This window comes from Rhinatrema bivittatum, chromosome 16 (assembly GCF_901001135.1).
Source record: "Rhinatrema bivittatum chromosome 16, aRhiBiv1.1, whole genome shotgun sequence".
NCBI classification, from domain to species: Eukaryota; Metazoa; Chordata; class Amphibia; order Gymnophiona; family Rhinatrematidae; genus Rhinatrema; species Rhinatrema bivittatum.
In genome coordinates this window covers 9,996,620-10,020,729 of record NC_042630.1, presented here as the reverse complement: position 1 = coordinate 10,020,729, position 24,110 = coordinate 9,996,620, and the positions used below count along the sequence as shown (strand labels likewise).

The following is a 24,110-nucleotide window of genomic DNA, read 5'->3' as shown; positions in this document are numbered from 1 at the left end:
AACCGAAAAGTTTCTCCATTTTACTGAGACGAGCATCTGATCACACAGCTGACACGCTCGGACGTTGTGAGGCCCCTAGGCAGAGGATGGCAACCTCATGCGGATCTGTGATGGACACGGTCCGCGGGCACTGATGAAAGCCGGACGCCCCGAAAAATCAACCGGTGCGCGGTCGATGACTGGGGGGTCACCGAAAATTGCCTGCGAAAAAGTAGGAAAAATGTTTTTTTACCTACTGCACTGAGAAATACCGACTGCGAAGGGGGGACCTGCCGATGTAACCGGAAAAATTCCCGAAATGGGCACAAAAAAAATAGAGAACGAAGCCGAGCTCCACCAACCGCGAGGCACCTGCACCACGGATAAAAGAGAGACTGAAGGGGGCCCTGGCCTGGACGGCGGCATTCGGGGTGCCGGCCTCCATCTGATGATGTCCCCCGTCTGTGAGGACTAACATCCTGCTGTCCTAGGAGAGCGGGGTAAACCCTGGCGCAGGGCTCAACAGGCCGATCAAGGCCTGGTTCAGCGCCCTTGCATGCAGGGACTTGTAGTTCTGATTGTACCACTGATATCCCCACCCGCGCAAAAGAAAATCAAAACTACGACTCCGGGCATGCAACGTGGGGGTGGGGGGGGGGGGGATGTAGTGTGCGTGTTCCTCTTCTTCCCCGCCTCTTGGCGCCATCTCCCGGGGTGGGGGGGGGGGGGGGCGCGCGCGGGAAGCGACGGACTTCCGCCGGGGAACGGCCGCGCGCGCGCGCGCGCCTCTCCCAACGATGCCTGAGCCGGCTCCCGCGCATGCGCCGGCTGGGGAGGGGAGGGGGGGGGAGGGACGGTTTCCATGGGCCATCCGAGGGGGGCGGCGCCGATAGGGAGCGGGCGGGAGGAGGACGAGGGTTCAGGCGCAGGCGCGCAGGTCCCCGGCCGGCTGCGTCTTACTCCACCGTCCCTCCCCCTCCGCCCTTTAATCTCCCGCTAATCCCCCTCCCCGTCTCCCTAGAAACGCGCGCGCCAGGAATGCGTTTGAAGTCGCGGGAGGAGCCGCCCGCTTTCCATCCCGCCCGCATTGTCCACTTAAAAAAAAAAAAAAAAAATTCAACCCCTCCGAAGCCTTTTCATATGGAAATAAGTCAGGTCTGGTAGCGCCGGGAAAAGCCTTCCCTTCCGCCCGCCTGTGCCGGGCCCGCGCAGGAGCCTGAGGCCGGGCCGCGTGGCCCCCACAGCTCGAGCTTCCCCCGGCGCTTCCACTCTGCAGTACACAAACCCCAAAACCCTCCCCAAAAGCCGCCTTCCAATCTCTTGTTTCGTTTTGTTTTTTTTTAAAGCAGGCGAGCAGCCGCAGGAGGTCGGGCACTTGTGCAGGGAGTTCTCGGCAGAAGAGCCGGGCAGCCCGCCCTTCGGCCTGCGTCCCATGGCCCCCGCCTCGGGAGCTGAGGATGGAAGGTGCCGGCGGCCCTGGAGGTGCTCGCATCGCCGGCCTCTCTCTCTCTGGCCCCTGCCCTCTCTCTGGCCCTGGTTTTGCAGGTCTCTCTGTATCTTCCTCACCTGCAACCTCTTTCCCTCTCTGTAGCTTGCAGCGTCCCCCTGCCATTTCTTTGCCTCTGCAGTCTCTCTCTCTCTCTCTCTCTCTCCCCCCTCCCTGGTCCCGGAAATCCCAGTGAGAGCCCTGGCCCCAGTCCCAAAGAGAACGAACTCGGAACAACCCAGTAAGGGAATCCTTCAGGGAAGGGGCGCAATGAATGCCAGCAGGAGGTGTGATGCTTTCAGGGTCACCCCAGCATGAGCTTTCCCCACCAGCACTGCCCAGAGGGACCCCCCCCCCCCCCCCCCCACAGTGTGAGCTTCCTCCCAGCAGTGCCCTGACACGTCAGCGGGGCTGCGACAGCCGGTGATAACGGGAAATGGTGACTTGAAGGTTTGGGGAGGGTGCAGATGTGTCATTTCTTGAGGTTCAGGGTCGGTGCGTTCTGTAGGAGGGAATGGAGGAAGGAGGGAGGCATCTGTGGGAGACCTCAGAATGGCAAGAAAGACCAGTATTAGAGACTGCGTCAGCCAGGTCCAGAGAGAGAGAAATTATTGCTGGTCAGGGTGAGGGCCTCCAGCAACAAGGACTCTCTCGCTCTCTCTGCATATATTGTATCTCAAACTACTACTACCCTATTGTATTTTTTTCTCAGTCCCTCCGACTCCATCACTGTCTCTCCTTTGTCCCCCTGCTACAGCTACAAGTCCTATCAGTGTTGAATATCATGGATCTGATCCTGGGTGCCCTGGCCATCCTTTTTGGACTTCGGGTGGCACTAATGGACTGGCACTTTGCCCCTCACAGGTAACTTCTAGGCCATGCTGTAAGACTCCCTCTAGCATCCAGCATCAGGGACAACAACATAGCATCGCTCCTAGGGTTGTGTGTGTGTGTGTGTTGGGGGGGGGGGGGGGGTGTCTTTCTTTCACTGCCAAGTCTGGAGAAAACACTTCAGACAGGTGTACTAAAACAAAGGTCAGGTAAAAGTTACAAGAAGCTGAGGAGGAAGAGAAAGAAACAGAGGAGCCAGCTCTGGGGATTGGAAGTGGAGGTAGGGGATGGACTTGGAAAACTAGCTTCCCACACCTAGAACATGTCTCACGGTCCCTTGCTAGGAGAGAGTCCCAGTCCTAGACAGACTGGCAGCAATCTAGCAGTCTTTTTATTTTCATCTCATATAACAGTGCTGCCGCAAGGATGCGGTGGCAAGACAAGAAGACGGCTGCAGCAATTGATGTAGTATAGGAGTCAATAGGCAGTGCCAGTGCCAAGCCCACAGAGAGAATGTCTCAGTTCACTAAACCAACAGTCTTATTTAATCTTGATCTGTTTTGCTTGAAGAAGAGAGAAAAACAGATAGTGAAAGAGAGAAATAGAGAGAGAGAGACCGAGAGAGTGGCAGCCAGAAAGTAGAGAGGCAGACATTGGCAGTATTATCACTTAACATCTTCTTACAAAGCACAGCAGTAGTGGCATAGTGAGGCAGTTTGGCAAAATGAGTTGCTGCTTTAGGACTACCAAGAACATTTTTCTAAGGAAAGACTATTGATAATAAGCACAAATGGATAGATCTATTTTAGCTGTACAGTAACTATCACAACAACCATCATAACCACAATCACCATTACAACCACCATTTATAATCATCACCACAACCATCATAACTGCAATCATCAACACCATCATACCCATCATCATTACCACTACCAACATCACCATCAGCAGCAGCATCCTCATAATCATCACTATCATAATTAAGATCATCATTCTCAACATAACCACCATCTGCATCATAATCGTCACAACCCCATTACTATCATCATCGTTACTATCATCTTCATCATAAGCAACATCATTCTTGCCAACACCAGCATCTTCTCCACTGCCATCATCACCACCACCATCACGAATAGAATCACTGCCAACACCATCATACCCATCATCATTACCACTACCAAAATCACCATTACCACCACCATCAGCAGCAGCATCCTCATGATCATCTCTATCATAATTAACATCATCATTCTCAACATCACCATCATTATCATCATAATCACCACCAACCCCATTACTGTCATCAACATTACCATCATCTTCATCATAAGCATCATTATCCTCATCAGCACCATCACCATCATCACCACAACCACCATCATTGTCATCATCATAATCACCACCACTATTAACATCACTACCCTCATCACCATAACTATCATCGCCATCATTCTCCACCACCATCATCACTATCATTCTCCACCGCCATCATTCTCCACCGCCATCATCACTATCACCTACACCACCATCACCAACAAAACCTTCATCATGACCACCACCACCATTTTTATCTCCATAACCATATCACCATCGCCACTATCACAATCCCTATCACCACCATCATAATCAGAAAGATGTGCATGGTAGAAGAGCGTGATTTGTCGGTTTTCCTTCCATCTCTTTCTCTAAGTAACACATGACCTTTCCCTTTGGCCCAACACAAATGAGTCACGCTGCCGCCGCTTCTAAGCAGGATGTGACACTGGCAAAATACATCTCAGTCATGCGACTCTCCTGTTATGATAGGAGGCCTCCCGGATCTTTGGAGAGAATGTGCACAAGAGGTCAGTGCAGGATCTGATTCCTAAAACCCATAGGGGTGGTGCTACCTTGACAACACAAAGACGGGGGACATTTAATGTCTTTCCCTGCCATGGGCTGGAACAATAAGTCTCCCGAGTAAATATTTTTTGTATTTGAAAAGCACGAGCAGCACAATCACTTTCCTTGCTCTTACCCAGGGAGTTTTTAGTCTTGACTGGTCTCTGCCTGTGTCAGACTATGTTTTTGTTGGCCATCCCGATGGCTGATTATCAAGTGATGGCAATGGTGGTGATTTCAATGATGAAGATTGATGATGGTGATTGTGGTAGTGGTAGTAATGATCATGATGTGATGGTGATGATCATGATGATAATGATCACGGTGGTGGTGATGATGGAGACAGTGTTGATAATAATTCAATTGGAAGGGAATGGGACACAAGATCCTTCCCCTTCCTCAAATACCAAAGAGAGAGAGGCTTAGAGGACCTTGCCTGACATTACTTGTGGGCTTTCTCTAGCTATCTCTTCTCCAAGTAATGTCAGGTAAGGTCCTTTAAGCCTAGCAGGGAAGGAATTTGTATTTCTTCTTCCAACAGAACCAATTGTGCATCTATACTACCATGTAACTATCTTGTCTGCTTCTCTTTAGAGACTCTGTGTGTTGCTGAACAAAGGCCCTTTGGTCGTCTTCACCATCACCACTTTAGCCCTCACCTCCCTCTTGACTACTCACAGTCAAGGAAACGGTAAAAGGTAAGCTATTTATTGCCCTAGCTCCTCTGCATTCCCTCCCCCTCCCCCTACATTGAGGAGGCTTGAGGTCTAGAGACATATGCTAAGCATCCGACAGCAGTTAGCTGACTAAAGTCAGACATTGGTCAAAGCGGGCCGAGGGTGAGAGGTTCCGCATCAAGGAGCGGAGCTCAACGTCATCAACATCAGGCGACTGATCTCGGTGCAATGCTAAGCGCGGTTTCCCACGTCAAACGTTTTAAATGTCTGTGCAAGAATCCCCGGTCAGGCAACTCTTCGCAGCTACTTGAGGAGGTTTCCCTCCTATTATACATTCCCCCTCCCCAACTCACTTTATCCCAATCAACGTGGCGATGGTCCTCGGCCGGGGCCTGCGCACCGGGGGCGCCTTCCGGAACCCTGCAATCAAGAGCCTTAAAACTCCAGCCACTAGGTGTCGCCATGGTGCAACAACTGTGACTCCCTCCCTGCCAAAGGCTGTAAATGCTTCGTTTCCATGGCATCCCCAGCCCCTCCCCTCCGAGACAATTCAGGGAGCAGAAAAACCCAAGCAGCACGGCTGCTGAGCCACCGAACCAGGCCCAGATGTCTGATGCTGGCTTGGAATCCACCCCTGCTTTCCAATACCAGGGATCTTATGCGCATGGCCACCCCCCTCTGAGAAAGAAGATCTCCCCTTCCATCCTCCCTCCTGCTCAAAGCTTGTCCTGCCGTTCCCCCGCTGTTAAAACCATGTACATTTCTTAAAAAGTTTTCTCCTACAATTCCCAGTACGCAGAGGAGCGAGAGCCCTTCAAGACAGTTTCGCAGGGCAGCAAGGGAGGAAGCAGCGGCTCTGCCCTACCGGCGGAGGGGTGGGGGGAGTCCTGTGGGGGGGGGGGGGGTCATCTCAGCTAGGTGCCTTAGTGCAAAGGGCAGATTTTCCAAAGACCTCCCTTCAGCCATGAAAGGCGAAAGAGAGAAATCTTAAGGTCCCACAGCTCTTGCTTTCTGTGTGCATTCTGCATGTGTGCACACATTAAAGAAGCCCTGCTTTATTTTCCTAACTTCGGTGTTGCTGGAGGTGTTTTGTTTTTTTTTGTTTTTTTTTACAGTAGCAAAGTTCACTCTCCCCACAGGGCTACAGCCCGATGTAGGGTCACTCACTCCTTTCCGTGACTGCTCGCGGGATGCCTGATCGGCAGAGACCTAACTTGGGGCCGTGGAGACACTGAGACATTTCAGTCTGTGTCACTGCCCTCTCATTCAGGCTGCCCTTTCCTGACCCCCTCATGTTACCATGTAGTGAGGTAGAGTACATACACCAATGGATAAGTAGGTGGCATAAAACGGCTGGCATTTTAACTGTACAAAACCAGGCATGCACTGGCAGCAGGGTAAAATGCCTCTAAGCCCATTTCAGGTGACCTGGGTGTTGCATTCAAAAGAAAGAGATGCAAAGGAGCAGAGTTTTAGTATTCTCTGCAAGGTTACAGCTGGGATTAGAACTCGGTCACAGGGAGACAAAGCGACTCCCCCAGGGTCGCACGCTGATGAGTCAGTGGCAGAGCCGGGGATTGGAACCAGGGCGTGCTGTCATGCCGTGCCTCGTGGAGAGTTAAAACTGAAAATGCAAAATTGTCTGCCAGTAAGGGAGGACCTCTGAGATGGGTGCCCTGCGTGTGAGGCCCTCTTGCAGGAATAAGATGCCAGGAGTCCGAAGGAGATGCCACGTTGGGCCCAGCATCCTGCCTCCAACACTTCAGGCCGCAAACATCCGACTGGCTGAAACCCTTCACCTTTTTAAGTATACTTATATATTTTTTTCCAGTTCATTTGCAAAATCCATATTCTTCTGTTCTACCTTCCTACATCCATTAGGTGAAACTTTTTCATGTTGTTTAAAAGAAAAACCAGTTTCAAATGTGCATTTTGTTTTAGGAACTAGGATAGTGGTAAAACAAATGGTTGTTTGTTTGCTGAAAAAAACAACTTTTTAAAATAAACAAAGTTTTATGTTTCAATAGCCTGAAAATTCTCAGGGCCTCTTTTTTTTGTGGTACTTGTTGAGGTTTTTCCCATCTCCATTCCTTGTTCCCCTCCACCCAAAGGAAAAAAAAAAACAAACCCAACAACTTGGGTATTTTCTAGTACCTTAAAAATGATTTCATGCCCATCCTTCAGACTGATTTAAAAAAAACATTGATAATTCCAGCAGACAGAATAAAATGCCCAATCAGAAGGGGACTCATTAAAATACATCATTTGCCTTTCACGGTCATCTCGTCTATTTTTTCAAAAATTCATTCTCACTGACTTTAGCCCTTTAATTTTGTCGATTCTAAGAAAAGGACCCGAAAATCAAAATTCAGGGTGGTAGGGGTGGGGGTGGGGGGGGAGGATCTATAAATAGAAACCCCCCCCCCAGAATAAACCAAAAATTAAATCTGAGCCAGGGGCAACTGGAAGCTCTAAAAGAACCAAAACAAAACCCTGGAATAAAACCACAAACAAACCAAGCCACCAACGCTCCCCCCCCCCCATGCAATGTTGTTTGATTAGAAGAAGAAGCCTCTTCCTCGTTTTCTTTCAGGCAGATAAACAAAAAGCATTTCTGGGGGATGATTTGGAATTGAAAGTGTTCACCTTTGCAAGGAAAGGAGAAGATGCACCCAGACAGTACTGCTCCCATTTTGAGATGGGAAATGTTAGTAGGAGGAGGGGGGGGTTGTTATTTTTTTCCCTCCCCCTTGTTGATGTGTGTAAAAGAGAGAACTGGATTGCTTAGAAGAAGAAGAAAAAAAAATGCCCCAGTGAGAGATCCTTTTGCAGTCCTGAATAGCTTGAAAAAATGCAAATTGCTCTATGCAACCCATGCACAATACAAAGAACCCTTTTTTTTTTTTTTTTTGCAATGCACTTAATTCAGTAAAAAAAAAAAAAAAAATCTCTGTTGATGACGTGAGAAAAGCTCTTTTTTTTTTTAAGGGGAGACTAATCTCTTCCTTCTCCTGCCTTGTAAGTATCTGCTACACACTTGCCTCCTCTGTGCTCGTACTGTTTTGCTTTGCTTTTCTCTGTTTTGAGGTTTGCTGTTTTAAACCGCTGGTGTTTATTAGTGCGGGGTGGACATTATTATGGAAGAAGAGATCTGGAGATGGAAATATTTTGTTATTTTCTCTCTCTCTCTCTCTCTCCTCTGCTCTTGCAGCTGCTGTCGGTGGGAGGGGAGGAAGGGGGGGGGGACAACAGAGACAGAGTTGGTGTTTTTTTTTTTCCTCCCCTCTATTACAGGAATAAATTCTTTGCAAAGTTGAGACTGGGAAGCAGGTGCAGGGGAAGGAGGGAAGAGAGAAGGACAGGGAAGGGAGGGAGGCTGGAAAGCTGGAGGAACGTACAAGATTTATTTTCCGGCAAAGTGGAACTTTTTCCTTGTGTGTGTGTGGGGGTTTTTTTTTTTTTGCAGGGTTGATGTAATGTCTTTTCTAACATTTTTTTTTTTCACCCCTGCTTTCTTCCTGCCTTTGCTGGGGAGGGAGGGAGGGGAGGGGATTTTGGTTTAAGAAGGGAGGTGGGGTGAGAAAAAGAGGGAGTGAATGAATGTGTGTGTGTGTGTGTGAGAGAGAGACAGAAGAGAGAGAGTCTTTGTATTAATGGACCAGACACATAAGCGACGCGGAGGGAGGCAGAAGGGGGTAATATACCGGGAACCATTTTAATCCAGAGCTTAGCAAATGCTTTATAAAGCGATACACACCAATGTAAAAAAAATACACACACAAACATATCCATCCATCTATCCATCTATCTATCTCTCTCTCTACATCTATACATAAATAAAATAACAGCACGGACAAAATATCAGTGAAGAGCTATAGCGACAGAGAGATGCTTTCTGTAATAAGATTTAAGGGGGGGAAAGCCAGGGCACGGATTCTCGTTTCACAAATCTTTTATGTGAATAACTGGAATTTGCAGCTCTGCTATTGTATTTTTTTTCCCCTTAAGTAGAAGTTATTAGGAAGGAGGGCAGTTTAAGAGTTTGGCTTCAGGCCTTTTGTTGGAGGTGGTGATAGCGGTGTTGAAGTTCTTTTGTCCGAGAGATTGAGGGGATGGTGGTGGTGAAGGAGTGGGGGGGAAGGAGGAAAAACGTGTTAAGATATAAAATATTATTTTAAACCTGAGAGGAATAGCTCTCCCTCCCTCCTTGATTTCTGGGTTTTTTTTTCTCTCTTTTATTGCTTATTAATTTGGAATAAAATTCCCCTTGCAAGCTGAAGAATTAATCACAATTTAAAAACAAAAAAAAAAAAATCAACTAGACGACCTCTCCCCTCCTCCCATTCACCCCCCCCCCAGCTTCTTCTTCCAAACTCCTCTCCAGAGAACCCTTACATTCACCCCTTAACAAAAAAAAAAGAGGAGAGAAGTTTGAAATATTTCAGGTTTTTTGTGTGTGCTGAAGAGAATGAAAAATACTTGCAAGTTTGCTTTCCCTGTTTTGATTTTTTTTAGTTTATAATAATAATATTTAATTTTTTTGGTTTAGCAAAGGATGAGAGAGGGAAAGACTTAGGGGCGAGAAAAAGAAACAGTTTCTCAAAACGTCCTGGGGGGTAAATGCTTTGCAGCAAATTTGGAAAGGAAAACAAGCGCAGAATTAAGCAAAAAAAAAATAAATCTCATATTGATTTTGCCAGAAATCCGCTTTAAAACATTTACACCGAGAAAGGGGAAAAATGCTTTCCCTGCTGAAATTGTGACCGGCGCTGCGCACTTGCCAGTTTGAAACGAGCTTCCCTAGTTTGTGTGCGTCTGTCTAAACACGTACTTACTATGTCCAAAGTTTATATGATTTGGGTTTGTGGCATGGATCGACCTTTGCATTAATGAATGCATATTTTTCCATACACAAACATACACATAATTATAGCAACGTCAAAGTTATTTTTCAAATGTATTTGCATGTTCAAATGTACTTTTGTATATGTATTACTTTTTGATATGCCTAAAATATTTTTTGAATATTTGTAGATCTCTAGAGAGAGGCTGTGGATAAACCTTTCTGCAATGCACTAATTTAAAATTACATTTCCACTTTGTAGGTGTTCGTTTGCTTGCATTAATATTTGAGTGTAACTAGATGCCCTTCTGCCTACAGATTTTAGGTGCATTTGTGTCCTAGGTAGAGAGTGAGAAATGTAGAGTCCCTCTGGCTTAGCTTTTGCCACCTGCTCAGTGAATGACACAACCTGACTTGAGTTCTTATTCCACTTCATTTGTTTCTGTTTGGAGTTGGGGGGGCTGCTGAAGAAACTTTCTGAAGGGGGCAGACAGAAGGGAAACAATTTTACGGACAGCAGCAGTTGAGAAAGTTTATCCCTGAAGTTGGATTTTAGCGTTTTCAGTGCAGAGGAGGGCTTCGTGCTCGGGCAGAAGGGATGGCGTGGCCTAGAGAGGCCTGGGAAGGGGGAGGAATTGCTCTGGGATGATGGATTCTAATCCCCTGCTCTGATGCTGATTGTGTGTGACCCTGGGGGAGTCACTTTATGTCCCTTTGCCTCAGTTCTAATCCCCGGCTCTGTCACTGACACTGTGTGTGACCCTGGGGGAGTCACTTTATGTCCCTTTGCCTCAGTTCTAATCCCCGGCTCTGTCACTGACACTGTGTGCGACCCTGGGGGAGTCACTTTATGTCCCTTTGCCTCAGTTCTAATCCCCGGCTCTGTCACTGACACTGTGTGCGACCCTGGGGGAGTCACTTTATGTACCTTTGCCTCAGTTCTAATCCCCGGCTCTGTCACTGACACTGTGTGCAACCCTGGGGGAGTCACTTTATCTCCCTGTGCCTCAGCTCTAATCCCCGGCTCTGTCACTGACTCTCTATGTGTGAACCTGGGGGAGTCGCTTTATCTCCCTGTGCCTCAGCTCTAATCCCCGGCTCTGTCACTGACTCTCTATGTGTGAACCTGGGGGAGTCACTTTATCTCCCTGTGCCTCAGCTCTAATCCCCGGCTCTGTCACTGACTCTCTATGTGTGAACCTGGGGGAGTCGCTTTATCTCCCTGTGCCTCAGCTCTAATCCCCGGCTCTGTCACTGACTCTCTATGTGTGAACCTGGGGGAGTCACTTTATCTCCCTGTGCCTCAGCTCTAATCCCCGGCTCTGTCACTGACTCTCTATGTGTGAACCTGGGGGAGTCGCTTTATCTCCCTGGCCCACCTCCACTGCTCTGGCTGTGGCCTGCAGCCTCTCTGCGCAGCTTCCTGTGGGGAGGGGGCACAGGGTGCTCTGTTGGAATGAGCAATGCATGTACTGGTTTGTGAAAGGGCTGGGGGGGGGGGGGGGGGTAACAGCTTCCACTAACTAATTGTATGGAGAGGGAGATGGGGGAAGGAGAGGGTTTCTTACTCTAAGGAGCAGGTTTTCTGGCTACAACATTTAAAAAGAAAAAGCCCAGAATGTCGCTTGGACAAGTTTTTGGAGAGAACAGCGCCAGCAGGCGGCATTTGGAAGGAGATTGGGCCTCTTGGTCTTCTTTCAGTTTAATCAGCTTGGTTAACTATAGGATGGACCCGAGGGTTTGCACCACAGCTCTGTCCGCCTTCCATCACTTTCCTGTCCCTTCGCCTCGTCCCTGGCACTTGCTGGCTCCTCGGCCCAGCTCTACAGGAAGGGTTTGACTCGAGCACCAGTGTAGGAGGTGTAAATATACAAACCCTCCACCCCCTTCTTCCCTCAGATATGTCATTCTAATATGAGAGTGCGTGCCAAGCAGGGACGCGTCTCCAGAACTTTCCTGCTGGAGACGCCTCGTGCGAGGCCACCTCGTCTCTGTGCAGGAACTGGAAGGCAGAGGCCCGGGCCCACCATTTCACGTTCGCATTCGGAAAACTGGCGTCGGGGTGAACGGGGGCCCCCGTGCGCTCAAGACCCAATTACGGACGAAAGGGCTGCTCCGGAAACGGGAATGCTGCGTTTGGGGGAAAACACGTTCGGTGGTTCGTATCCCCTCGCTGGAAATGTTTGGGAAACATTCTCACGAAATGGGAAATGTTGAGGTCTAGGGGTCAGATGGCCGAGAGCTGATGGGCTGAAATCTTCCTGTTACCTTGTGGAACGATTCTTTTGAAGGATCTTTGGGTCCAAGCTGGTGATCTTTACAGGGAGTTTCTTGGTTAAGAGACCACGAAGGTGATACTGGGGCATTGCCATTAACTGAATTTATTTTTTGACTGTGCATTCAGTGTCTGTAACCGGTACAGGTTCAGGTTTTATCCTAGTCGTAATTTTCCCAGTTTCTTACCTAAAATTTGGGCGATACCAGTTACAGGAGGGTCAGCAGTCGGGGCAGGGAGGGTAGTCCCTAAAAGATCCGGAGTCACGACCATGCAGTGCAGATATAAGGTCAGTCCTGGTGGTGCTGTCAGTACAGGCCTGCTCCACCTGGGGAAGCCAGAAGCACAGGTTTGTGGATGCAGCACGTGATGCAGGTGCGTTCCCGCTCCCGGGGTGGCTGCATCCATTGCAATGGAAGCGGGAGTGGTTGGTGAAGGGGTCACCAGTGGACTGCTTCCTTGGTCTTGCTGAAGACCCAGAACTGTCTGCTCATATTACTCTAGAGGCCCAACTCCCTGGTGAGTTTGTGTCACCTGCCTGTTAATCCCAGATGTTAGGTGCTTAATGCATCCGGAGCCCAAGCAGTAAAATAAATGTTACCCCCCCCCCCCCCCAGCCTACCCAAGATTAGTTAAGGCAAGAGCAAGTAGAACTTTTTGCGCCCTGATTTTTTTTCTCTGGTCGTCAACTGTGTTTTTTTTCCATCTTCCCCAGTGTCTCAAGTTTTGTTTTTTGCCTCCTCTGCAGACCATGGCTTCCAGATCTCTGACCCCAAGCCCGTCCACCGACTCTGACCGAGACTCCTCTGCTGGCATCAGCCTTCCTGCGAGCACGCCACGCCAACACGACTCTGCAGCTACTCCTCCACCACCCCACGACTGCCTGCACCTGATGCCGCGGGACTGCCTTCCTCTGGTACAGAGAGACACCTTGTCACCCATGCAGAGTAACTGCCTCTCATCCGCATCAAGGGACCCCCCCTTTCTGGAACAGCGAGACTGTTCATCGTTGCTGCCAAGAGACTGCCCTCCCGTACAAGACACTTTGTTATCCATACAGAAAGACCGCTCGTCCCCAACGCAGATGGACAGTCCTGCCAGACACAGAAATTGTCCACTGTCAGTGCAAAAAGACTGCCTTTCTGTGACCCAGCAAAGCTGCTCTTCTCTGCACCAAGTCTGTCTGTTTCCAGTGCAAAGGGACAGCCCTCCTTCAATAACAAGAGACTGCCCTTCCCCTGCCCAGCTGGATTGTCTTGCTCCAATAGAGAAAGACTTATCTTCACCTACAGAGAGGGACTGTCCTCCCCCATTGCAGAGGGACTCTCCACCTCCCCAGCCTCTCACGCCTTCTCCTCCCTGTCTGACGCCTCCCTCCCAACCGGCCTCTCCTGAACCCTCCTTTGCTCCGCTGAACTCGGATAGTGCTGCTTCCCTCGTTCCCGCGCCCTCTCTCCCCCTGGACAAGGTCCTCCATGAGTTGGCATTCAACGGTGAGCTAGATCTCCAGCGCTACTCCAATGGCCATGCCCCATCGGCAGCGGACGGGGCCGACGAGCACGGGCACGAGGCACGGAAGTACCCCTGCCCGGTCTGCGGCAAGCGCTTCCGTTTCAACAGCATCCTGTCTCTGCACACGCGCATTCACACCGGGGAGAAGCCATTCCAGTGCCCCTACTGTGGCCACAGGGCCACCCAGAAGGGCAACCTGAAGATCCATCTGCGCACCCATCAGCCCGGTGACGACCAAGGGGTCAGCGAGGAGACCCGGCTGCTGCTGGAATTGGAAGAGAGAGCCCTTCTGAGAGAACAGCGCGGCCAAGGAGCAGCAGGGCAGTGGAAGCACCCAACATGGCTCCTGGAGGAGCAAGCGCCAGTCGTGCCCGAAGAGAAACCAGAGCCTCTGCCAGCTCCTCAGGATGAGGAGGAGGAGGAGGAGGAGGAAGAGGAGGAGGAGGAGGAGGCGGCGATTCAAATTCCAATTCCTGTTGCCCCTCCCCCACTCCCGCCGCTTGCATTCCACTGTCCCTTCTGCAAAGGGAAATTTCGGAAGGCCCGGGAACTGGAGAAGCACGTGCACATCCTGCACAAGCCCTACCGCTGCGCGCTGTGCGGCTTTGCGGCTGCCCAGGAGGAAGGGCTGGCCCGGCACGCGGAGGAAGCGCACGCGAGGCGGGGGAAGGACGAGCCGGCGCCGCCGGCCCCGCCAGCCAAAGCGGCGCCGGCCCCGGCGGAGTTCCGCTGCGAGGTGTGCAGCCAGGCGTTCACCCAGTCCTGGTTCCTGAAGGGCCACATGAGGAAGCACAAGGACTCCTTTGACCACAAGTGCCAGGTGTGCGGGAGGTGCTTCAAGGAGCCCTGGTTCTTGAAGAACCACATGAAGGTCCACCTGAGCAAGCTGGGCCTGAGGGGGGAGAAGAGCGCAGCCTCGGCGGCGGCGGGCGCCACGGCCAGGCCCAAGAAGGAGCAGGACCTCCTGGGATACGACACCTTCTACTCGGCCTTCCTGCTCTCCGCCAGCCAGGAGAAGCAGGAGCAGCCGGGCGGCGGGGCGGAGAAGGGCTCCTTCCTCGGCTACCTCAGCCTCCGGGCCCCCTCTGACGGGAGCTGCGCCGAGAGGCTGCAGGCCACAGCCAGAGCAGTGGAGGTGGGGCAGGGGCAGGGCTGGCACCCGCCGGTGCTGGAGCCCCTCGAGGCCTGCTGGGTGAGTAGCAGGGGGAAGCAGAGGCGGAAGGGCCAAGCCAGGAGGCCTCAGGACAAGGGGAGCCCAGCTTGGCTCGGCGGGAATTGGGGAGAGACCTCTGAAGAGCGAGGAGGTTGGGGGCGCCTGCCGGTGCCCCGACTGTGGGAGGACCTTCGGGAGCTACCAGCAGCTGGAGGCTCACGCGGCAAGGGGCCACCATGCCAGCAGGGAGGAGGAGGAGTGGACTGGCAGAGGGGCCGTGGGGAGTCCACGCTCCAGTCACAATGGCGGCCACGGAGGGAGAGACCACGGTGGAGCTGGAAGAGTTGCTGTGCAAGGGGCGTCACTGCAAGGTGGTAGATTCCCAGGTATCAAACAGCCTCTTTCTCTTTGTCTGTCTTTCTGTCCATGCCTCTCCATTTCCCTTGTAAAACTATGTATTTGTCACCCAGATTATGACGCACGTTTCCAGGTCACGGTCTTTACAAGATGACCTGTAAATATTGCCGTAGGGCAGCCTCGGTGCTGTCCTCCCGTAAGCACTCGGCACCCAGTGAAACGAGGCAGGCGGGGAAACTCTCGAATTCGCCCAGTGCGGCAGCTTTGTCGAGAGAAGAAACGCTCCAGAGTCCTCCGGCTCCTGGAAGCCAGAATCGAGGTTCTCCCCCCCCCCCCCGCCCCCCCCCCCCCCCCCCCCCTTCTGAACCCGCTGCCTTCTCTTTCTCTGCAGATGAGAACGGATCACAAGGCAGAGGATGCAGGCTGGACGGGAGCCGGATCCACTCCGGCAAAGACTGCCCGTACTGCGGCAAGTCCTTCCGATCCTCGCATCATTTGAAGGTGCACCTGCGCGTGCACACAGGTAAAGCTCGCGGCCTCACAGGCTCTCCTCCTGGCACGTTCGGCCCCCCCCCCCCCCGTGCTCTCCGCGTCTCGCCCCGAGCCTCTGCTGTTTTCAGTCTCGGCGACTCCCTCTGATGCGTCCGAGCCTTCGGCACAATCCTTCTGTGCACGTTTAAGCCCTCGGCTCGAAGAGACGCTTATCCCAGCCGACGGGGGGGCTCGCCAGGCACGGACCCGATTCTGTTTCCGAGTGCCGGTCTGTGTGGCTTAGAAAGGGGAGGGGGGAGTTGCATTGAGTGGCCACTGTCAGGATGGAGAGCGGGAGGTGCCCTTTGAAGATGGTGCCTCTCCCGAGGGGACCTCCAGTCCCTCCCCCTGCGCCCCCCCCCCCCCCCCATGTCTTGGAATTGCCTATCAAGCCGGGACTCCCTTATGTCCAGGGACGAGATTGGGAAAAACCCAAGGTCACTTCTTGAAGGGTTTCCCAAGGTTGGGTTTTGGATGCTGGTTGCGTTGCGCGCCAGTTGGTCTGAAGTCGGTAAGCGTTTGCGTGAAAAAAGAAAACCCAGCATCGGTTCCCCTGCAGATGTCTGCAGAATTGATGAGGGGTGCGTTAATGGGCATGAATCCATGCACTGGGGAGGGGTGGGGGGTGGGTGGGCATGCACTGTCTTGCGGCGGGACCTGACCATGATTTCTGGGCCTGGCCATCCTCTCACCCCGCCTCGAAAGGGGTTGGGAATCCCGTCCCATTGCTCCTTGGCGACACCGAGCAGCTAGAGTTAGGGCCTTTATTAGCCGAATTCTGGAGAGAGCTGTGGCTTGTAGCGCTGAAATGGCTGGGGGTGTGGAGATGGGTAAGCGGGGATATGAAACAGAGGGGAATATCTGGGAATGAAGGCTGAGGACACTGGGCCAGTTGAGCTGGAAGGAGAAAAACTGTCAAGCCAAAAACCAAACCAAAAAAATAACAAAAATTTGGAAAATGAGTGCAGCTCCTGCTGGCCTGGCAGTGCCGTTAGCTGCCTTTCTCGTCTCTTAGCCCGGCTGTCGCACAAACATCTGCAAGTGGCTGATTTGCTTGACTGACTTCCATTTCTCTGTTTTCCTCCCTCTCCCTCTCTTTTTCCCAGGCGAGCGCCCCTACAAGTGCCCGCACTGTGACTATGCCGGCACGCAGTCTGGGTCACTGAAATACCACCTGCAGCGCCATCACCGTGAGCAGAAGGTGGCGGTCGGCGGACGGACGGCAAGCGTGAAAGCACCACCCTCCTACCAGCACACCCTCCTGCTGCAGACCGGGCGCTACCACGGCTTCTACCTCCCCCCGCACTGGACCACCGCTGCCGCCCAGCTCACCACGGCAAGGGCCACGGAGGAGAAAGCTGGGCGGCAGGGGGCGATGCCCGCCGGCAGCCTCGGCGAGCCCGGCCCCACCTTCTCGGACCTCGCCAAGGTCTTCCAGAGCTTGTCGGGGAGCGAGATCCACCCGCAGGAGGAGCTGCCCTCGCCCCTGGCGCTCCCCGTCCACACGCTGGAGAAACCGGAGGGCAGGGCGGGCGGGAAGAGGCGGAAGGAGCCCCCGCCCCCGCAGGGGATGCGGAAGCACCAGCAGGCGGCGGATGAGCCCTCGCCGCCTCCCCTGCGGGTTTCCCGGAGGAAGCCCGCCAGCACCAGCCGCGTCACGGCCAACGGGAAGCCCGACTTTGAGCCGCTGGACCTCTCGTGGCGGCCGCCGGTGGCCCCGGGCGTGGACGGCGAGGTCACCCTCCACCGCTGCCCTTTCTGCCCCTTCGCCACCTCCTCCCCCGAGCTGATGGCGCTTCACCTGCAGGTCCACCACAGCCGAAGGTCGCGCAGGAAGGAGAGGGCCCCGCGAGGGCCCAGCCACGCGGCCCCGGGGCCCAGAATTGATGCTGATGCCGCCAGTGCCTTCCCCGGGATGACAGAGTCCTTCCGGCTCTCTGGGGACTGTGGGATGGTGGGGGACCTGGCTGAAGGCCTGAAGGAGGAGGAGGAGGAGGAAGAGAGAGCAGAAGCCCTGGAGGGGAGAGACGCAGCTGGGTCGGAGGAGGAGCGGGAGGGAGGAGTGGAGCTGGAGAACGGGGTCCAGGGGAGCTCGAGTAGAAGTGGCTCAGAGGAGGAGGAAGAGGGGGAGAGGCTTTCCGAGCATCGGTAGGGGGCAGTGGAGAGAGCTAAGCTCTCCAGTTCAGGAATACCTGGCAGCGTCCTTCCAGCCCCTTCTCGCAGTTTTCAGCAAGGGACGCATCTTGGAGTCACTGTGAGGACTTTAACATTTCCCCCTTGTAACCCCTTCTGCCCCCTCTCCCCTGCTGCCCCTCACCCACCAGGGTGAATTCTTCCAGGGGGAGGGCAGGGAATGAGGACGTAAAATGACAGGCGAGGAAGGATTTTAAAAACAGGAGCGTCCTTTGACATCTAAATTTCAGATCTGGTGAGGGTTGGACTTTAACAGCCTGTTGGGTGTGGTGGGAGTTGAATGGGTTTTGTGGAATCATGAACCCCCCCCCAGGAGGGAAGATTTATCAGAGCCTTCCGCTCTGATTTTCCAGTTGAAACTTTCCTGGGGCCGTTTTAAAACTGGCAAAAGCTTGGGCAGGTTACGAACGTCGCTGGGGACTGGGGGGGGCATTAGTCTTAGAGGTTAAGCACAGACTAAGAAAGGTTTGAAAGCTGCTGGAAGTTTTAGAGGTCTGGGTTGGAGTGAAGAGTGCAGTAGTGACGTGGGATTAGCTGTCTCTCCAACAACAACAAAACATATTTTAAGGAAAGGAGTGGAGTTAAAAAAAAATAAAATAAATAAAAGTTCCATGCAGGCTGAAGTTCCATTGGGCAGCCACAGGATGGCAGCGTCGCGCAGCGCCGTGGAACGCGTAGCGCTTGCTGCAGAGGCGCTGCTGCCGTTCGGCCATGAAAATGTTACATTGTGATAGGGAGGGGAAAAAAATTACTATTTAAAAATAATCCTGCAAGGCAGCGCTGAGTAGGTGACAATAAAACAAATGACTTATTCCCCCCCCCCCCCAACTTCCCATCCCTTGGATCATCACATTTATGAAGTGACCTAGTTAAATCCCTGGGAGGTGACACCATCCTTCAGCCAGAGAAATGCACAGAGAAAATACGATGTAAAAAAAACTTTATTCAGAGTTTCAAATCTTTCTTTAACACCTGACCCCAAGAGACTGCCCTTAGAGACGAGGAACCCAAAAACAACTTTGGCTGTACCTTTCAAACTCTTCCCAAACTACAAAAAAAAAAAATGTGGCTACAACCCTCCCCAACTCATCTGATCCCCAAATTTCCCTCCAAGAGATACAGGAAGGGAAATCTCCAGGGAATACACAGGGAAGGGTGGGACCCTCTCTAACATCCTTTTAGAGAGGATCTGAGAGAGAGAGGGGAGAGGAAATCTCAGAGTAATATGCACCTTTCTCTCCAGTAACTCACAGGTTCTTCACGTCCATTCCCGGGGAAGCTGCAGGTAGATTGTTACTCTCACCTAGAATTACTGTAGGGATTCTTAGGTTTATTTCTTTTTACTATTTTTAGTAATTTTGAGAAAAACCCCAGAGTAGGGGGTGGGGAAAATTATATTAAAAAAAAACAAAACTCAAGAGAAAATTCTGTTTGAGATGTAAAGCAATTTCTTCCGACTGGTGATTCTGTGATACTTTAGTGCAGCCTCAAACTGCTGTTTTCTAAGCGTTGTACAAATATTTTAATTTTATTTTTAATTTTATTTTTTTTAGGTTTATATTCTTTTCTTGTAGAAAACGAGAAATAATAATTAAAAAAAAAAAGATTTTAAGACAATGTGTGTCTGAGAGTTTGCAATCTTTGTACGTGCATGTGAGTTGGCATGTGTCTGTATGTCTCTAGTTGTGTATATGGTGAGCCTGTCTGTGTGAATCTCTATACGTGTAGGTGAGTGTGTCTGTATGTTTGTACATGTGTGTGAGAATGTAGCTATCTGTATTTGTAAGTCTATATATATATGTCTCTTGTCCTTGGGGAATTCTGCGCTACTTTATGAGCAGTGTATGAGAGAGAGAGATAAGTAGCTTGTGTGAGGGTGTATGCATGAGAGAGAAAGGGAGCCTGTGTGAAGGGGGTGTGTGCGAGAGAGAGAGAGAGCCTGTATGAGGAGGGGTGTAAATGCACGAGAGAGAGGGAACCTGTGAGTGTGAGAGAGGGACAGAGGGAGCCTGTGTGAGAAGCAGTACCGAGAGAGAGGTCAAACTCTGGGAGTGGATATAGAGGGGAAGGGGAGAGATAGTGGTGGTGAAGGAGTTTGGGGGCCTAAGAAGGCAAGGTGAAAGGAGACTGGCCAGGGGAGCAGGGAGAGAGGAAGGGACATTATTACAATGTACTTCTAGGGAAATTCTGCTCAAAATATTTGAAACTCTGCATCTTTAAGTAATATATTTTATCTGTATTATATTTTAAATTAATTACTTAAAGATTGTCATGTATATTGTGCTATTTTAACCAATATAAAGTATGAGGAATTTTGCAGAATTTTCAATTATTGTGCGCAGAATTTTAAAATCCTACTTTTTGCAATCCACGAACGGATATCACCTCATATCCCATGACTTTTCAGTTTTCTTAGAAGACTCTCATGAGGGACGCCTTCTGAAAATCCAAATAACATCTATTGGTTCACCTTAATCCACATGTTTATTAATCCCTTCAAAAATTGTAGTAGATTTGTGAGGCAAACTTCCCTTGGGTAAATCCATGCTGGTTGTGTTCCATTAAACAAAGTCTTTCTATATGTTCTGTGATTCTGTTCCTTAGAATAGTTTCCACTATTTTTCCTGGCACTGAAGTCAGGATTACAAGTCTAAAGATTTCTGATCCACCCCTTGAGCCCTTTTTAAATATCGGGGTTTCATTGGCCACCCTCCAGTCTTCCAGTCATCCAGTACAATGGATGATTTTAATGATAGGTTACAAATTTTTACTAATCTGAAATTTTATTTTTTAGTTCTTTCAGAACCCTGGGATGTATACCATCTGGTCCAGGTGATTTGCTACTCTTTAGTTTGTCAAGCTGGCCTACTACATCTTCCAGGTTCAGTTCATCTGAATCATCACCCTTGAAAACCGTCTCCCGAACCGGTATCTCCCCAACATCCTCATTAGTAAACACTGAAGCAAAGAATTCATTTAGTCTTTTTGTGCTGGCCTTATTTTCCCTAAATGCCCCTTTAATCCCTCGATCATCTAACAGTCCTTCCAACTCTTGCAGGTTTCCTGCTTCAGACATATTTTTAAACGTTTTTTGCCTCTACGGCCAACTTCATTTCAAATTCTCTCTAGCCTTTCTTATCAATGTTTTACATTTAACTTGACAATGCTTCTGCTTTTTCCTATTTTCTTCAGAAGGATCCTTCTTCCAATTTTTTGCTAAATAGCCTCTTTATCCTCACCTTTTAACCATGCCAGTAATTGTTTTGCCTTCCTTCCACCTTTCTTAATATAGAAACATAGAAATAACAGCAGAAAAGGACTAGATGGTTCATCCAGTTTGCCCAGCAAACTTATGTAGTATCTGTTGCGCCGTACTTATCAGTTTCTCAGACTGTAAATGTCAGGGCTTTGGTTGGTTGCTGTTTGAATCCAGTTACCTGTTACCCCCATGTTTACCAATGTCCCAGGACGTAAAAGTCAGGGCCGTCATTGGTTACTGTCTGAATCCAATTCCCCTTTACGCCTTGCCGTTGAAGCGGAGAGCAATTTTGGAGTTGTATCAAAGCATCGGGCTTATTGGTTAAGGGTAGTAACCGCCACATCAGCAAGTTACCCCCATGCGTATTTGTTTCCCCAGATCATAAAAGCTGGGGCCCTCGGTTGTTGTTCGAATCCAATTCCCCTTTTCCCCCTGCCGTTGAAGCAGAAAGCCATAATGGAGTTGCATCAACAGTATGAAGTCTTATTGGTTAAGGGTAGTAACTGCCACAACAGCAAGTTACCCCCATGCACTCTTTTCTTCATTTCCATCCTCTAGTTTTTAGGGATCCACAGTGTTTATCCCAAGCCCCTTTGAATTCTTTCACTGTTTTCATCTTCACCATCTCCTTCGAAAGGGCATTCCAGGCATCCACCACGTTCTCCGTGAAGAAATATTTCCTGATGTTGGTTCTGAGATTTTCATTTCGTGACCCTTAGTTCTACTGATCTTCCAACGGAAAAGGTTTGTCAAATGTGCATCATTAAAACCTTTCAGGTATCTGAAGGTCTGTATGCATGGAATACATCTGGACTGTGCTAATTTGTCCATTGCTTTTTTACACTTTTAACCTTTGCAGCTGCACCTTTGTTTTTTTTTTCTATTTTCCTCATTTTATCAAAGTTTCCCTTTTGAAAGTTTAGTGTTAGAGCTGTAGATTTACATAATTCAAATTCCCTGTACGTACCCGGATCAGTCCAGACCGTGGGTTGAGCCTTCTGTCCAGCAGATGGAGACAGACTAAAACTGAAAAGGGTATCCTAAATCAGGACAGAGCCTACCCTGCATCCCTTCAATATTAGTCTGTCTCCAGCAGATGGATCAGCTCACCCTGCGGTTGCCTGATCTTGGCTAGTTAGCTCCTCACAATGTGTGGCCAAGCTGTTCCTGGGTCAGCAAACCTCATCTCATCTGAGATGGTTACGCTTTAGAATTTTCTCGGGATCTGCCGGACCTCTATGTAGTCTCTCCTTGCGGAGGTCTTAAGCGGGATGTGGTGGCCCAAACCCTTACCAGGCTCCTGCAGCTGGGCACCATTGTCCCAGTTCCAGCGGAAGAGCTTGGCGCCGACCAGTATTCCATCTACTTCATAGTACAAAATAAAGAAGATTCCTTTCGCCCGATCTTGGACCTCAAAAGGGTCAACCAGGCCCTCAAGGTGCCCCATTTTCGTATGGAGACCCTGAGGGCGGTCATAGCAGCTGTTCATCCCGGCGAATACCTGGCCTCACTCAACCTAACAGAGGCGTACTTACACATCCCGATTCTCCCTGAACACCAGAAGTACTTTCGCTTCCACGTTCTGGGCCAGCACTTTCAGTTCCGCTCGCTGTCCTTCGGTCTCGCCACCGCACCGCGCACCTTCACCAAGGTCATGATGGTGGTGGCGGCTGCTCTCCGCCGGGAAGGAGTCTTGGTCCATCCTTATCTGGACGACTGGCTCGTGAGGGCCAAGTTGGAGGTTCTCTGCCGGCAGGCGGTCGACCGGGTTCTTGCTCTTCTTACCTCTCTCGGGTGGATAGTCAACTTTCCCAAAAGCCATCTACAGCCTTCCCAGCTGTTGGAATTTCTTGGGGCATGCTTCGATGCTCGGCAAGGTGTTTCTGCCCCGTGCTCGGGCATTCAAGCTCATCGACCAGGTAAGCAACCTTATCTCGCTCCTGCTCCTGACGGTGTGGGACTACCTCCAGGTCCTGGGGACTATGGCCTCCACCATCGACCTAGTCCCCTGGGCTTTTGCGCATATGCAACCGTTACAGAGAGCTTTGCTATCCCGCTGGCAGCCGGTGTCGGAACAGTTTCAAATGGTTCTTCCGCTTTCGGCCTCTATCATCGCCGACATACAGTGGTGGCTCTCGCTACCACATCTTCTGAGGGGAATGCCTCTTCAGACTCCACAGTGGATCATCGTCACTACAGATGCCAGTCTCTCTGGCTGGGGAGCAGTCTGTCAGTCTCAGATCATGCAGGGATACTGGTCCCCAGTCCAATCCCGATGGCACATCAATCGGCTGGAAGCCCGGGCGGTTTGCCTGGCTCTACAGGAGTTTCTACCACTGCTCCGAGGCAAGGTGGTGAGGATCCTCTCCTACAACTCCACTACGGTAGCTTATATCAACTGGCAGGGGGGCACTAGGAGTTGCCTAGTGGCCCTGGAAGCCAGCCGGCTCCTTGCCTGGGCAGAGCGTTACCTGGATTGCCTGGCGGCCTCACACATAGCAGGCAAGGTGAATGTGCAAGTCAATTTCCTCAGTCGCCAGCGTCTCGATCCAGGAGAATGGGAGCTCTCGGACGAAGCCATGGAATTGATCATCAGCAGGTGGGATCCCCCGCACCTGGACCTCATGGCGACGTTGAGCAATTCCAAAGCCAACAGGTTCTTCAACTGCTGGAGGGAGCACTGTTCGGAGGGAGTGGATGCTCTCACTCTCCCTTGGCCCTCGGACGTCCTCCTCTACGTGTTTCCTCCGTGGCCTCTCATGGGAAAAGTTTTACACAGAATAGAACGTCACGAGGGGCCGGTCATCCTGGGTAGCACCCGAATGGCTCTACAGGCCATGGTTCGTGGATCTGGTCAACCTGGCGTCGGACGGGCCTCTTCGTCTCGGCCATCTTCCTCGTCTGCTTCGGCAGGGTCCCGTATTTTTCGACCAGGTGGATCGCTTCTGTCTAGCGGCCTGGCTTTTGAACGGAGACGTCTGAGGCGTAAAGGCTATAAGGAGGAGATGATTACCACTCTCCTGCGGGCACGGAAGCCATCTACATCTTTGGCATATGTTCGCGTTTGGAAAGTCTTTGAGAATGGCTGTTCTGAATTGGGTGTCTCAGCGCGTTCGGCACCGGTCTC

General features: G+C 51.0%; 1 protein-coding gene across 1 annotated transcript; it reads left to right on the top strand.

The window, feature by feature from the left end:
* The first annotated feature begins 874 nt into the window (after positions 1-874).
* Positions 875-19,335, top strand: LOC115078219 (zinc finger protein 219-like). The gene is given in 7 exon segments (XM_029580989.1): positions 875-1,461; positions 2,223-2,329; positions 4,778-4,881; positions 12,727-15,018; positions 15,020-15,029; positions 15,392-15,523; positions 16,638-19,335. Coding segments are annotated over 4 exon segments (3,477 nt in total). The 5' UTR covers positions 875-1,461; positions 2,223-2,329; positions 4,778-4,881; positions 12,727-12,729; the 3' UTR covers positions 17,684-19,335.
* The last annotated feature ends 4,775 nt before the right edge of the window (positions 19,336-24,110 follow it).